At 38.7% G+C, this 15,057-nt stretch overlaps 1 protein-coding gene across 1 annotated transcript in view; it reads left to right on the forward strand.

Moving 5' to 3' along the window:
- Positions 1–15,057, forward strand: part of PTPRN2 (protein tyrosine phosphatase receptor type N2) — a 1,208,901-nt gene that overhangs the window by 1,180,494 nt on the left and 13,350 nt on the right. Inside the window, exon 20 of the mRNA XM_077268574.1 lies at positions 11,840–11,893. Within this exon, the coding sequence (XP_077124689.1) occupies positions 11,840–11,893 (54 nt within the window). The remainder of the gene's footprint in view (positions 1–11,839; positions 11,894–15,057) is intronic.

A 15,057-nucleotide genomic window follows, 5' to 3' on the forward strand; every position in this document is an offset into this window, starting at 1 on the left:
ACGACTCCTACTGGTGTTTCTCCTCGTTGCGTCGATCTCGTTTCTCACTCAGCACAATATACCTCGCTTCTTGTCCTTTCTTGGGGTACCGCCGCGATGAAGTGCAGGCGCGGTCCCGTAACGTTCTCTCTGTTCTCTAGGCCTCTGTCAGGATCCCACCCCTGACAGGGACCCCCCTGAATCTTCCCCTGCAACACCCTCTGCCACAGGATGTTGCCTGGTTCCAACCCAGTCAGCTTCTGACTAACTTCCTATCTAACCCCCAGTTTTACCAGATTGTGAGGAGTGGCCTAATACATAGCACCCTTAGCTCCCCCTGGAGGCCAGACTGTGAAGTGTATTGGTGTCTGTGATACCTGGTCAGGTGAACTCCTTCAGTGCCATCAGACGTACCATCACTCCCCTTAGCGGCGGAGCATCAGTACTGCAACGACCAGGACTCTGGGGCGCTGCAGATAGATATGAGATAGATAGATAGACAGATAGATATGAGATAGATAGATAGATAGATAGATAGATAGATAGATAGACCGAGAGATAAATAGACTGAAAGATATATAGATATTACGGTAGATAGCGTATGTATAAGAAATTAACATATGGATATATTTAAAAACAAAGTGACACAAAACTACTAAAGGTGAGGCCAGAAAGAAATCAGAGCTAGATAAATAGAAACATACGGTAGATAGAAAAGTATAAGCAAAATCTGACCACTACCTCTTAAGAGAATGACGCAAATGTGAACAGGTGCAAACTGCAGTGACTGCAGATATCAAAGAATGCAGCAGGCGCTGTGTGTGCCAAGATAGATAGATAGATATGGGATAGGATGTAGCTGTGCCCTAACCTGTAGATGACTGAACGGCTGTGCAGTCACACAATGCCACCCAAGACAAGGTTCACTATTATATTTAATGGGATTCCATCACCAGATTTTTGCCACTTAATGTGAGAGCAGTATAATGTAGAGGCAGAGACCCTGATTCCAGCGATGTGTCACTTACTGGGCTGCTTAGTGTAGTTTATACAATCACTGTTTTATCAGCAGGAGATTATCACTAGAGGACTAGTAAACCTGCTGCCATATAACCCCATTTCCACCACTGATTGGCAGATTTCTGCCTATGCACAGTGTACACAGAAAGCTGCCAGTCAGTGGTGTGGGCGGGGTAATTCAGAGAACTGATAGATCTGTAGCAGATAAAACAGATTTTATCAAACTGCAGCAACCCAGTAAAAAAGTAAGCAATACAGTGCTGGAATCAAGGTCTCTGTCTCTACTTTGTGCTTCTCTCTGATTACATATGAAGAGCTTGATGATAGATTCCCTTTCATGTTTCTAGTGGTTAGTTGTTAAACCACAGCTCAAGTGCTAATGTTTTACACAACAAGCATCTTGACAAGAGATCTCCTTTCATCTTAACACCCACTAATTGTAAGACACTGCAACCATGTGACAACCAAGCATTCATCGTCACCTCACCATGCCAGGGATAATCCGGAATGATTGTGGTCTGTGCAGGATCTTGTTCTCCTGCCTGGCTGCACGCTCTATAGGTAGAACATTTAGCAAAATATTGAAGAACTTTGTGTAACTCAGTTTGTATATGTTATGATCAGTATTTTTGTATAGCTTAGAAGCATAGTTGACAACTTTTGAGGTTGGCATTCAGAAAGTTTAGATCCCGGTCTTGTCCCTTTTTGGAGCTAAGCCCCTCTTTCCCTATTTTGTGCCCCTCCATGCCTTGACCCTCGCATCTGCAAGACTGTGAGGAACAAGAGACCTTCCGGAATTAATAATTAATTAATGATTGCAGAGGGGTCTGGGAGATTTCTCAATTTTTTGAGGAGTCTTTCCTTTTTCAAGGACCCTCCTGGACGTTGCAGGAGAGTTGGCGAGTATACCTACAAGTATGACCAATCCTGGTATTCTGGGCCATGGCAAGTATATTACAAAAAATGGAAAATATATTGTTTAATAGTTAACTAGCTATGACCGTGAAAGTTTAGATTATCATGAAGACAAAAGAGTTTCATCAGCCTTTTCCATCAATTATTTTAACCAAATCTGCAGTGGAGTGGATTTGGTTGGCCCACTACAATGATGCGTGTTGTAAATGTAGGTGATATGGCTGTACAGTTGTATGGTCTAATCTAATGTTCTTTATGGTTGTATAAGTTGTAAGGTCTACTGGGTAAAAATTGCACAAATTGTTGGAACTACTAGTGTCCTAATTGTAGGGTCTGTAGTCTTTGGGTGTCCTAATTGTAGGGTCTGTAGTTTTTGGGTGTCCTAATTGTAGTGTCTGTGGTCTTTGGGTGTCCTAATTGTAGGGTCTGTAGTCTTTGGGTGTTCCAATTGTAATGTCTGTAGTCTTTGAGTGTCCCAATTGTAGGGTCTGTAGTCTTTGGGTGTCCCAATTGTAGGGTCTGTAGTCTTTGGGTGTCCCAATTGTAAGGCATGTTGTCTTTGAGTGTCCCAATTGTAGGGTGTGTGGTCTTTGGGTGTCCCAATTGTAGGGTCTGTAGTCTTTGGGTTTCCCAATTGTAAGGCATGTTGTCTTTGAGTGTCCAAATTGTAGGGTGTGTGGTCTTTGAGTGTCCAAATTGTAGGGTGTGTGGTCTTTGAGTTTCCCAATTGTAGGGTCTGTAGTCTTTAAGTGTCCTAATTGTAGGGACTGTAGTCTTTGGGTGTCCAATTTGTAGGGTCTGTAGTTTTTGGGTGTCCTAATTGTAGGGACTGTAGTCTTTGGGTGTCCTAATTGTAGGGTCTGTAGTCTTTGGGTGTCCCAATTGTAGGGTCTGTAGTCTTTAGGTGTCCCAATTGTAGGGTGTGTTGTCTTTGGGTGTCCCAATTGTAGGGTCTGTGGTCTTTGGGTGTCCCAATTGTAGGGTCTGTGGTCTTTGGCTGTCCCAATTGTAAGGCATGTTATCTTTGTGTGTCCCAATTGTAGGGTGTGTGGTCTTTGAGTTTCCCAATTGTAGGGTCTGTGGTCCTTGGGTGTCTCAATTGTAGGCTCTACAGTCTTTGGGTGTCTGAATTGTTGGATCTGTGGTCTTTCAGGGTCCCAATTGTAAGGTCAGCAATGCTTGTGTACCAAATGTAGGGTCTGTCGTCTTTGTGGGTACCAGTTGTAGGGTCTCTGGTCTTTGGGGGTCTATCATTTTTGGGGGCCCAATTCTAAGGTCTGTGAGAGTCCAAATTGTACTATCAGTTCATGGTTATTTAACCAAAAACTTCAAAGAAAAACCCATTGTAATAATACCAGAAATCTTCCACTTAGCCTTGAATTGTGATACAAACTGTATGGAGGAACTGCCCATAGCTTACCCTTGTTCTCTAGTGTCATCAAGTCGGTAAAATCAGAAATATAAAACAGTCAAGAGCAAAATAAGGTTCATGTATTTAAATGCTTATAAATCAGATTGTGCTTTGTACCTAGATAACAATGACTTTTATTCCACTTGCCTTTTTTTAAATTATTTTTCGATTTCAAAATGTGGTGTTTTCATTTTACTACTGTTAAATTGTGAATGTAATTGTTTCTAATGTGAAATCACATCGATTTGAACAAACTGTAATGTCAATAATTGCTGTAAATTTCTCTTGTTATTACTATGTAATGCAAAATTTACTCGATGGACAGAAAAAAAATTGTAAGTTATTAAGAAACCTCACAACAAAGGTCACCTTGGCATCTGCTTTGTACGGTTAAACAGAGCTAATATTGACCACTATCGATAATCTTTTCCCTACCGTTGGGTGAAAACCAAACACAATATGAGCTACGATTGCTTGCATCACCTTAGGTTAAAAAAAAATAAAAACGAAACACAAAATATTAATGATAAAAAAAATCGACTTTTTTTATTTTTTTGCTGTACACACATTGGCATTTACTAACAACCGCTCATTTTGAAAATGGTTAAATCCTTATTTTGCCAGCTAATTAGCAGTTGCCAGTGTCATTTTTGTGATGTTGCAGCTAGTAATATGAGCCCAGTTGCATAGTCACAAAAGTGATCATTGGAAACTGTCACTCTGCTGCGGGGACAATATGGAAGCCCCTTTTCTGTGCCTCTAACGACCTTTGACCTTTGCTTGCTGACGGTTTGCATGACGAGTTTCTTTTCATTCATTGAACCAAGGGTTTGGTTTGTATCACTAATCATTCTCTCTCCCTTTCTCTCTGTCTTTCGTGTGTATACACATTAATAATACATGTTCTGCGGTGAACGAGGCCGGCTTGTGGTTATCATTTTTGCACTGACACAATGAAATGCTTGGTTATAGATTTATTTAGGCCGATGCAATTAATCCTTAAGTATTTTCAATTCATGGTAAAGAATAAAAGCATTGACCTAAAGTCATGTTCACAATGAATGCTAAGGTGGTTATGCATCATATATTACATTACATACGATCGTGATGTGTATATAAATATATATAAATATTAATATATATATGTACAGCTATATAAATGTATATATTTATGCATATATATAATTGCATATTTTAATAACGATTCTTCATGAACAGACTGTGTTGTATTAATATGTGTATATATATATATATATATAAATATACATATGTATATTTATGCATATATATTTGCATATGTATATATTTATGGATATGTCTATATATATATATATATATATATATATATATATATATATATATATATATATATATATATATATGTACACACACATACATACATCTATGTATTTTAATAATGATTTGTCATGTTGTATTACCTGTTGTTAATTCTATTGTTTATGTTAACGGAATTTATTGAATTGGTAATATATATATATATCATTTTATACCTTTTTTTAACTATTATTATGCAAAAAAAATTCCAATAGATATAAATTCAGATACTGGAGCATATGGAACATGCAAATGCATTTTGATATGACTAAAGTGATTTTTTTTTTTGTTGTAATAGGGGGCTTCATTGGTTTACACAGATCAAATAAAGCTAAAGACAAATAACCCTGTATGTTTGCTAACTAAAAGCTTTTAAGCAGACCCTGTAAATTTGTAAATAGGTTGAATAGGTTCTTGTTTATGACACACACTTCATAGTATAATAATTAGTGATGAGCGAGTGTGCTCGTTACTCGCGTTTTCCGAGCATGCTCGGGTGTTCTCCGAGTATTTAGGGCGTGCTCGTAGATTATGTTTGTGTCCCTGCAGCTGCATGATTTGCGGCTGCTAGACAGCCTGAACACATGCTGGGATTGCTTGTTTGTTAGGGAATCCCCACATGTATTCAGGCTATCTAGCAGCCACAAATCATGCAGCTTCGGGGACTCAAACCTAATCTACGAGCACGTCCAAGATACTCGGAGAACACCAGAGCATGCTCAGAAAACTCGAGTAACAAGCACACTCGCTCATCACTAATAATAACACATATTAGTAAGGATGAGTATCATCCTTGTAAAAAGATGAAGTACATTTTTTGTTATTAAAAAATTATTTTTTTATTAGTAAAATTCCAAAAACAATTAAAATAGAAAGGTGCTAGAAAAAAATATGGAACATATTCCAAGGTATGCTATGCGATTGATTGCTAAATACAGGCTGTGTAGCAATCCACTATAGCTGTCATTTAAGGTTCATTAAAACAAGGGAAACAATTGAACAATCAAATTGGAGTCCTATCCATTGCATTGGACTAACACATAATGACAATTATGAGGTGCATTGTTGATCTGAACACATGTTGACAACTACAAGGTGTAATTTTTGTCTGATGTCTTAATACAGTTATGGGAAGCTGAGTGTAAGATCACTTTTATCTATCAATGTAAACTGCTGTGCATACGATGGCATCCCTCTGCCCCGACGCGCGTTTCGCTCTGATTCCTCCATTAAAGGAAAGAAGTCACTCTGTGTAGCTGAAAATTTATGAATCTCCCCAGCGCACGCACTGTGCGCTGTGGGGATTCACCGGTTTCAGACCCAAGACCGAAGGGTATGTATAAGTTATGCATAATTCCAGCCAGTAGGCACGTCCTCGCTCTATACACTTATTTTGAGCCCCGTTTAGTGATTCAGACGGTCAGTGGGCATGTCCTACTAGAGGGCGCAGCCTCGATCCATACAAGTGTATGGAGTGAGGCCGCCCCCACTGGCCTGGGGTATGTATAACCGGCGAATCCCTGCAGCACACAGTGTATGCACTAGGGGGATTCATAAGTCTGCAGTCACACAGAGTCATTGCAGACTTATTGGTTTTGACCAGACAACTCCTTTAAGAGTACTTGAGCACTGGAGTTGAGAAAAACGTACATTGCACTATGTTGTCTATTGCCTCATTATTGGATAGGGTGGAATATTGCTTGTTACATTCCACGCAGTCTTTAGATTCTAATATTAAAGCAACTAAGAAATGAAGTCAACCTTTGATATATACAGTACCACTTCCCAAATACAAATATTTGTTATTGAATTACTATTAAAAAAAAAGCAGTGAACATGTGGGAAATTCAGATTTAGAATTGAACTTTCAAATTTAGGCAACACCTATGGGTCAATACTGTAAGCAGTCCCGATAGAGCAGCAGAGAATTAATGTCCATAACTAGCAGCACACTATGAATATAATTCATACATGTGGTCATATTCCAATAGACCACCATCTTTTATTTCATCATACCTGAATGTACGTCTCAGTTCTATTCAGCAGCACCGATAACATCCACAGATATCCCTTTATTCTACTGTAGAAATAGAATTCTGTAATATATTTACATAGATAATTGGCATAGTCTGATTTTAAGTTTGGCCTAAATATTAGCCTCTACTTGAGGGTCTCTTCTAATATCCAATGCAAAGATTGTATTCTTATTGTTTTAAGACCAGAGTAGCACCAAGTGCTTTATAAAAAATGATGCATTCTTTATTTGGTTTAAAATTATTTTTTACAGAATTTTTTCTAATAAATCAAAATATTCAAATAACCACCTAGATGCCTAGATGATTTTTGGCAAGAAATGCATGTTTACTAGCACATTTGCATTTATTGCAATACCTACCTAAGACAAGCAGAAATCCATCTTAGTTCACAATTTACGACATTCCTGTCAATAATTCTCTTTATGTCTCGCAGACAGAAGACGCACAGTCTTATCTTATATATACCCCATACAATTATTTCATTTACGATTCACAGCTTGTCCATGTACTTATATTAGATAAAATAAATAAAGAAGTTGTCTTGCTGGATGGTATTGAAAATATCTTGATAAAACCGCTCATTAAATTCCTTGTGACTGCACAGTGGGTCTCGCCCAACAATCCGTCCAGCACTGTCATATCAATGATGAAGCAGTCAGACACATTTTATTTTATTTTTACTCCTCACTATAAAGAAGATCGAGATCTCTGTGTTCCAAATCTTTGCTTTATTTGTGTGAGCTTAGACCAGGCTTCTCAGCAATTCACCAGACACAAACCATTATTTCTTGTAGCTGCCAAATTAGTATTTTTCTAGTTCCCTCACACACAAATAGAAAAGTCTGCGAGGCTGATTTGTGTGAGATAACTAAAAATCTACTGACACTTTTTTATTTTTAAGAAAAATTGTGGACTGATTATTAACTTCTTCAAAAACAAGTAAAAATTTTAGGAATTAATTATTTAACTTTGAATACATTCTATGACTCTTATTTTATTGTATTTTTCATATTTCATAGGGTAATAATTACACTTGAAAATTTAAGGAAACCACATGTGTATATATCATTTTTTTTTACTACATACAACTCTGGCAAAAATTAAGAGACCACCACATCACCACCACTGTCATGGGCAGCCCAATCTCCAGACCTGAACCCCATTGAAAACCTCTGGAATGTAATCAAGAGGATGATGGATAGTCACAAGCCATCAAACAAAAAAGAACCGCTTACATTTTTGTGCCAGAAGCAGTGTGAAAGACTGGTGGAAAGCATGCCAAGACGCATGAAAGCTGTGGTTAAAAATCATGGTTATTCCACAAAATATTGATTTCTGAACTCTTCTTGAGTTAAAACATTAGTATTGTTGTTTCTAAATGATTATGAACTTGTTTTCTTTGCATTATTTGAGGTCTGAAAGCACTGGGTTTTTAAATTTTTTTCATTTTGACCATTTTTCTTTTTCAGAAAAAAAATACAAAATGTATTGCTTGGAAATTCTGTTGTCAGAAGTTTATAGAATAAAAGAGCAATTTACATATTACTCCAAAATATACCTACAAAGAGAAAAATCAGACAAACTGAACATTTTGCAGTAGTGTCTTAATTTTTGCCAGAGCTGCATATACAGTGACAAGCAAAAGAGTAACAATTATATGAAATTTTGATTTTCAGGCTCCGTATCTCACCATCCACAACTGTTTCGAACATGAGACTACCATCATTTTATAGATAATCATCTTAGCTATCTCATACATAAATTTTACTTGCAACTATTTAGCATATGATTAGTTATGCAGATTCATGTCATGTTCCTGCATTGTTACTACAAATTACAACCTGTTCTCACATTCCCTAATAGCTCAGTGTGTTATTAGGTTGATTCTCAAGTGAAAGGTCACTGGTTTTGAATCGAGAATCGGCCATGAAGATGATTTCCCAAGAAAAGAGAAACCGCATCATCCAACTCATCGATAGCGGTCTCTCGGCAAAGAAAATTACCAAACTGCATCATGTAAGTGCCATGACAGTTGGAAGAATACAAAATGAAGTCAACCCATCCATTCAAAAGCCAAGAGGTGGACATCCAGGCAAAATATCAGAGTCAATAAGTCAGCTCATCACAAGGTCTATCAATTCTGGTACGACAAACATAGCAGTAGAGGTGGCTCGTATGCTCTGTAATAGTGAGATCACAGATGTCCATGAAAGCACCGTGTCGTACATGTTACACAAGTCTGAAAAGGTGGCTTGAAAAAAGGTGAAGAAGCCTTGATTTCAATATCATCATAGGAAGCGTTGGCTCAAGTTTGCAAAGAAGTATGAAAAGTGAACCGTAGAAGATTGGAGAAGGGTGATTTGGAGTGATGAGATGAAAATCAATAGACTAGGCTCTGATGGGTGCAAATGCGTCTGGAAGGAACAAGAGAAAAAGGGGCCAACAGATCGAGAAATTGAAGGAACTGTCAAGTTTGATGGAGGAAGCCTGATGATATGGTTTTTTTTTTTTACAGCCAAAAGTGTTAAGATACTTGACCTGGATCTATGGTGGTCTCATTGCTGAGCTATATGTGAGTATCCTACAAGGCGAGTCACTACGTACACTCGAGTATTATGCATTTGAAAAAGATGACATAGTGGTCCAGCAGGACAATGACCCAAAGAATATGTTGAGATTGGAGAAGAAATTGTTTAACCCCTTACTGACCTCGGACGTACTATACCGTCCGAGGTCAGCTCCCCTGCTTTGATGCAGGGCTCCGCGGTGAGCCCGCATCAAAGCCGGGACATGTCAGCTGTTTTGAACAGCTGACATGTGCCCGCAATAGGCGCGGGCAGAATCGCGATCTGCCCGCGCCTATTAACTAGTTAAATGCCGCTGTCAAACGCAGACAGCGGCATTTAACTACCGCATCCGGCCGGGCGGCCGGATATGACGTCATCGCCGACCCCCGTCACATGATCGGGGGTCGGCGATGCTTCTGAATGGTAACCATAGAGGTCCTTGAGACCTCTATGGTTACTGATCGCCGGTGGCTGTGAGCGCCACCCTGTGGGCGGCGCTCACAGCACACCTGCAATTCTCCTACATAACAGCGATCTGATGATCGCTGTTATGTAGCAGAGCCGATCGGGCTGTGCCTGCTTCTAGCCTCCCATGGAGGCTATAGAAGCATGGCAAAAGTGAAAAAAAAAAGTTTTTAAAAATGTGAAAAAAATAAAAAAAACATAAAAGTTTAAATCACCCCCCTTTCGCCCCAATCAAAATAAATCAATAAAAAAAAAATCAAACCTACACATATTTGGTATCGCCGCGTTCAGAATCGCCCGATCTATCAATTAAAAAAAGCATTAACCTGATCGCTAAATGGCGTAATGAGAAAAAAAATCGAAATGCCAGAAATACGTTTTTTTGGTCGCCGCGACATTGCATTAAAATGCAATAACGGGCGATCAAAAGAACGTATCTGCACCAAAATGCTATAATTAAAAACGCTAGCTCGGCATGCAAAAAATAAGCCCTCACCTTACCCCAGATCACGAAAAATGGAGATGCTACGAGTATCGGAAAATGGCGCAATTTTTATTTTTTTTTCCAAAGTTTGGAATTTTTTTTCACCACTTAGGTAAAACATAACCTAGACATGTGAGGTGTCTATGAGTTCGTACTGACCTGGAGAATCATAATGGCAGGTCAGTTTTAGCATTTAGTGAACCTAGCAAAATAGGCAAGCAAAAAACAAGTGTGGGATTGCACTTTTTTTGCAATTTCACTGCACTTGGAATTTTTTTCCCGTTTTCTAGTACACGACATGGTAAAACCAATGATGTCGTTCAAAAGTACAACTCGTCCCGCAAAAAATAAGCCCTCACATGGCCAAATTGATGGAAAAATAAAAAAGTTATGGCTCTGTGAAGGAGGGGAGCGAAAAACGAAAACGGAAAAACGAAAAATCCCAAGGTCATGAAGGGGTTAATGATAATAACGTAGAGGTGCTGGATTGGCCCCCACAGTCCCCAGACCTCAATCCAATAAAACACTCATGCGTAGAGTAAAAAAAAAAACTGTGTACATACCCAAGTGAGTCGACCAATGTGCACCAACGTTGTGAACATGTAGAAGAGACCTGGGTTCAGTTTTCGGTCAAGACATGTTTGAATCTGATTGAGAGCATGACCAGAGGGATTCAGGCAGTGTTAAAATCCAAAGATGGAGTAACAAATACTAACAAAATAATAAAACTGGGATTTTTAGGAGCCAAACAGTAAGAATGCAGTGATATGACAATAATCTGTATAACTATTCATATGCTAAGTAGCTGCTAGCCAAATTTAGATATGAGATAGCCAAGATGATTGTCTATAAAATTATTCGAAGCAGTAGTGGATGGTGAGGTATGGAGCCTGAAAGTCAAAAGTTCAAAACATTGTTTCCCTTTTGCTCATCACTGTATATACATATATAAAATTAAAAAAAATATATATATATACTACAAGTGTATAAATGATAAATTCTCAGAAAAAATATTAGATAATGTCCTTGAGATAGAAACAGTAACAAGTACGGTACTCTAAACATTTGTTGAGTATGCTAAACATTTGTTATATGCAGGAAATAGCAAATTATGATATCTCAAGAAGAAAATATTCAATATATGTCATAGTATATAATTAAGAAGTAGTTAAAGGTTTTAGGAATTAATGTATTACTTTATAGTTACTTATGCACTGTAAAAATGTAAGAAGAGTGTGCAGATTCCTCATACACCTTCCTGAATATGAAGATTAAACACTGGCATCGTGTAGGTGTAATCCACTAATTTCCAGTAATATATATATATATATATATATATATATATATATATATATATATATATATATATATATATATATATCTATATAATGTGTATTTATTTATTTTATCTTTTGAGAAGTAGACAAAAATATAAAGGAAATTTGAAGTGTTTTTTTTTATTGTTTTGCAAACACTCGCTTCTACAGTGTTTGTTAGAATTCTATTAATTTTGTTTAGTCATATCCATAATGGCCTTTTGTATTCCAGGGGCAATTTTAGATGTGAATTGATATTGTTATAACTGGAAATTTACAAGGTCTAATACGTTTTGTCTTCTTTCTTATAGGAAAGTTAACAAGTGTTACAAGGGGCGCTCCTGTCCTGTAATAGTTCACTGCAGGTAAGTATTGCACTCGGAGCTAATCAAGCTTATAAAAACTTTAAGGTGCCCAAACACCTTAGCTATTAGGGAAATCATGTTTGGCCAACAGTTATGTCTCCTGATCCCCCATACATATGCACTCTCAGTTTAGATGAGCGTGCATATGGCGTCAATGGGGAGAGAGGACTAAGACACTGTCAGACGCCTGGCGATGGTTTATCTGCAGGTAAATAAACATGGAGCATTGAAATTCAACATGACCGTTCATTTTCTATCCAAGGAATGAGCCAGGAGGATCTCATGTATGTTGGAGAGTCCGATTCTGTAAAAATCAACAGATTTAAATGACATTAGGGTATGTGCACGCGTTAAGTATTTGCTGCTTTTTTGACGTTTTTCCCACTTAGTTTTGTCACAAATACTAAAGCATGTCCTAAGGCTAGGTTCACATTAGCGTTTCTGTGCAAACGCATGCTTAAGCCTCCGCATCATCTTGCACATGAAGCAAAAAAATGCTGCGTGTGCATGCGTTTTGGCATGTGTTTGCGTTTTTTATGCGCATGGTGGAGTTGGTGACACCATTTCCTAGACATGCGCAGTCTAAAGTACGCATGCGTATCGAACGCATGCGTACGCATGTCCTTGCGTACCAATGCGTTCCCATAGACAGTAATGCGTTTTTGCATGATTGCGCAATATTTGATGCCTCAAAAAAATGGAACATGTTGCATTCGCCGAATACTGCGAAACGATGCATCCGCCTGCGAAGCGTGTCCCTGAGTACACCATGTTAAAGATACATACGCATGACGCATGCGGAGCTATGCGGATCATACGCTGCGCACAGAAACGCTAATGTGAACCCGGCCTAAGACCAGCAAAGCGAATGAAATTCCTGAAGTCTCATGCACACGTTGGTTGTGTTTTTTTTTGTAATTTTGAACCAGTTTCATTGCAGATCTGCAGCACATCAATTTATTAAATGTTTTTTCACCCACTCCAATGCATGAAAAAAAGTAATTAAAAAAAATGCATCAAAACGCACGTATATTTTTAAGCAGAATTTTTCCTCCCAGCACATCAGTATTTGAAGCAGATTTTTTGTCTGCAAATACTGAATGAGTGCACATACCCCTAATGTGTTTGGGCGCCATTAGGTGACAAACATGGAGCATGTATGGAGACATATATTACATCCTACAGCTTCAGGCTAAACAACTACAGGCCCTTCACGTGCTGCTCTATGGAGTCTACATATGAAGCCTTATTACCGAGATCTTCCTTCCTAGAAGCATTTCTTATCATACAGAACACCTCCATGTGCTCCGAAAAGGACATGATATAGTCTTATTTATCTAAAAGGACGTGATATATAATCTTTGCATACCTCATTATAAAGATCAGAGACCTACCAAGTAGAATCTTATAAACTTTTTTGGACAATATTAAGGCTTTGTACAACTTGTAGCTTGTGCTGAGTTATAAAACAGTCTAGAGTACGAGAAATAAAATATATAGAGTGAAAGAGAATCTGACGGCAGGTTTTTGTTATGCAATCTGAAACCAGCAGGGTGTAGGGGCTGAAACACAGATTTCAGCCATGTATCACTAATCAGGCTGTGTGCTATTGTTTCCATACAATGAATGTTTTATCAGCAGGAGATTTTCACTGCCTGGACTGATGTTCCTGTGAGCCCTGGTCTGACCACGACCACGACCCCGACCCCTCCTCTATCTAAGAACTCTGATTGTGTCACAACTGCTGCACCCAGTAAACTGAGTGATACATCGCTGGAATCAGAATCTCTTTTCCTACATTATGCTGCCCTTTATATATATATTTATATATATATATATATATATATATATATATATATATATATATATATTAGTGATGAGCGAATATACTCATTACTAGAGATTTCTCAAGCACGCTTGGGTGTCCTCCGAGTATTTTTTAGTGCTCGGAGATTTAGTTTTCTGTGCCGCAGCTACATGATTTACATCTGTTAGCCAGCATAAGTACATGTGGGGGTTGCCTGGTTGCTAGAGAATCCCCACATGTACTTATTCTGGCTAACAGATGTAAATCATGCAGCTGCGGCACAGAAAACTAAATCTCCGAGCACTAAAAAATACTCGGAGGACACCCGAGCATGCTCGAGAAATCTCGAGTAACGAGTACATTCGCTCATCACTAATATATATACACTCACCGGCCACTTTATTAGGTACACCATGCTAGTAACGGGTTGGACCCCCTTTTGCCTTCAGAACTGCCTCAATTCTTCGTGGCATAGATTCAACAAGGTGCTGGAAGCATTCCTCAGAGATTTTGGTCCATATTGACATGATGGCATCACACAGTTGCCGCAGATTTGTCGGCTGCACATCCCAAAGATGCTCCATACAAGGCAGGATGGATCCATGCTTTCATGTTGTTTACGCCAAATTCTGACCCTACCATCCGAATGTCGCAGCAGAAATCGAGACTCATCAGACCAAGCAACGTTTTTCCAATCTTCTACTGTCCAATTTCGATGAGCTTGTACAAATTGTAGCCTCAGTTTCCTGTTCTTAGCTGAAAGGAGTGGTACCCGGTGTGGTCTTCTGCTGCTGTAGCCCATCTGCCTCAAAGTTCGACGCACTGTGCGTTCAGAGATGCTCTTAGGCCTACCTTGGTTGTAACGGGTGGCGATTTGAGTCACTGTTGCCTTTCTATCAGCTCGAACCAGTCTGCCCATTCTCCTCTGACCTCTGGCATCAACAAGGCATTTCCGCCCACAGAACTGCCGCTCACTGGATTTTTTTCCTTTTTCGGACCATTCTCTGTAAACCCTAGAGATGGTTGTGCGTGAAAATCCCAGTAGATCAGCAGTTTCTGAAATACTCAGACCAGCCCTTCTGGCACCAACAACCATGCCACGTTCAAAGGCACTCAAATCACCTTTCTTCCCCATACTGATGCTCGGTTTGAACTGCAGGAGATTGTCTTGACCATGTCTACATGCCTAAATGCACTGAGTTGCCGCCATGTGATTGGCTGATTAGAAATTAAGTGTTAACAAGAAGTTGGACAGGTGTACCTAATAAAGTGGCCAGTGAGTGTATATACATATATAGATAAATATATATATACTGTACAACAATATTTAAAAATGAAAAATGTAGTGCATCTTTAA

The sequence above is a fragment of the Ranitomeya variabilis genome, chromosome 6, assembly GCF_051348905.1.
Source record: "Ranitomeya variabilis isolate aRanVar5 chromosome 6, aRanVar5.hap1, whole genome shotgun sequence".
Lineage (NCBI taxonomy): Eukaryota > Metazoa > Chordata > Amphibia > Anura > Dendrobatidae > Ranitomeya > Ranitomeya variabilis.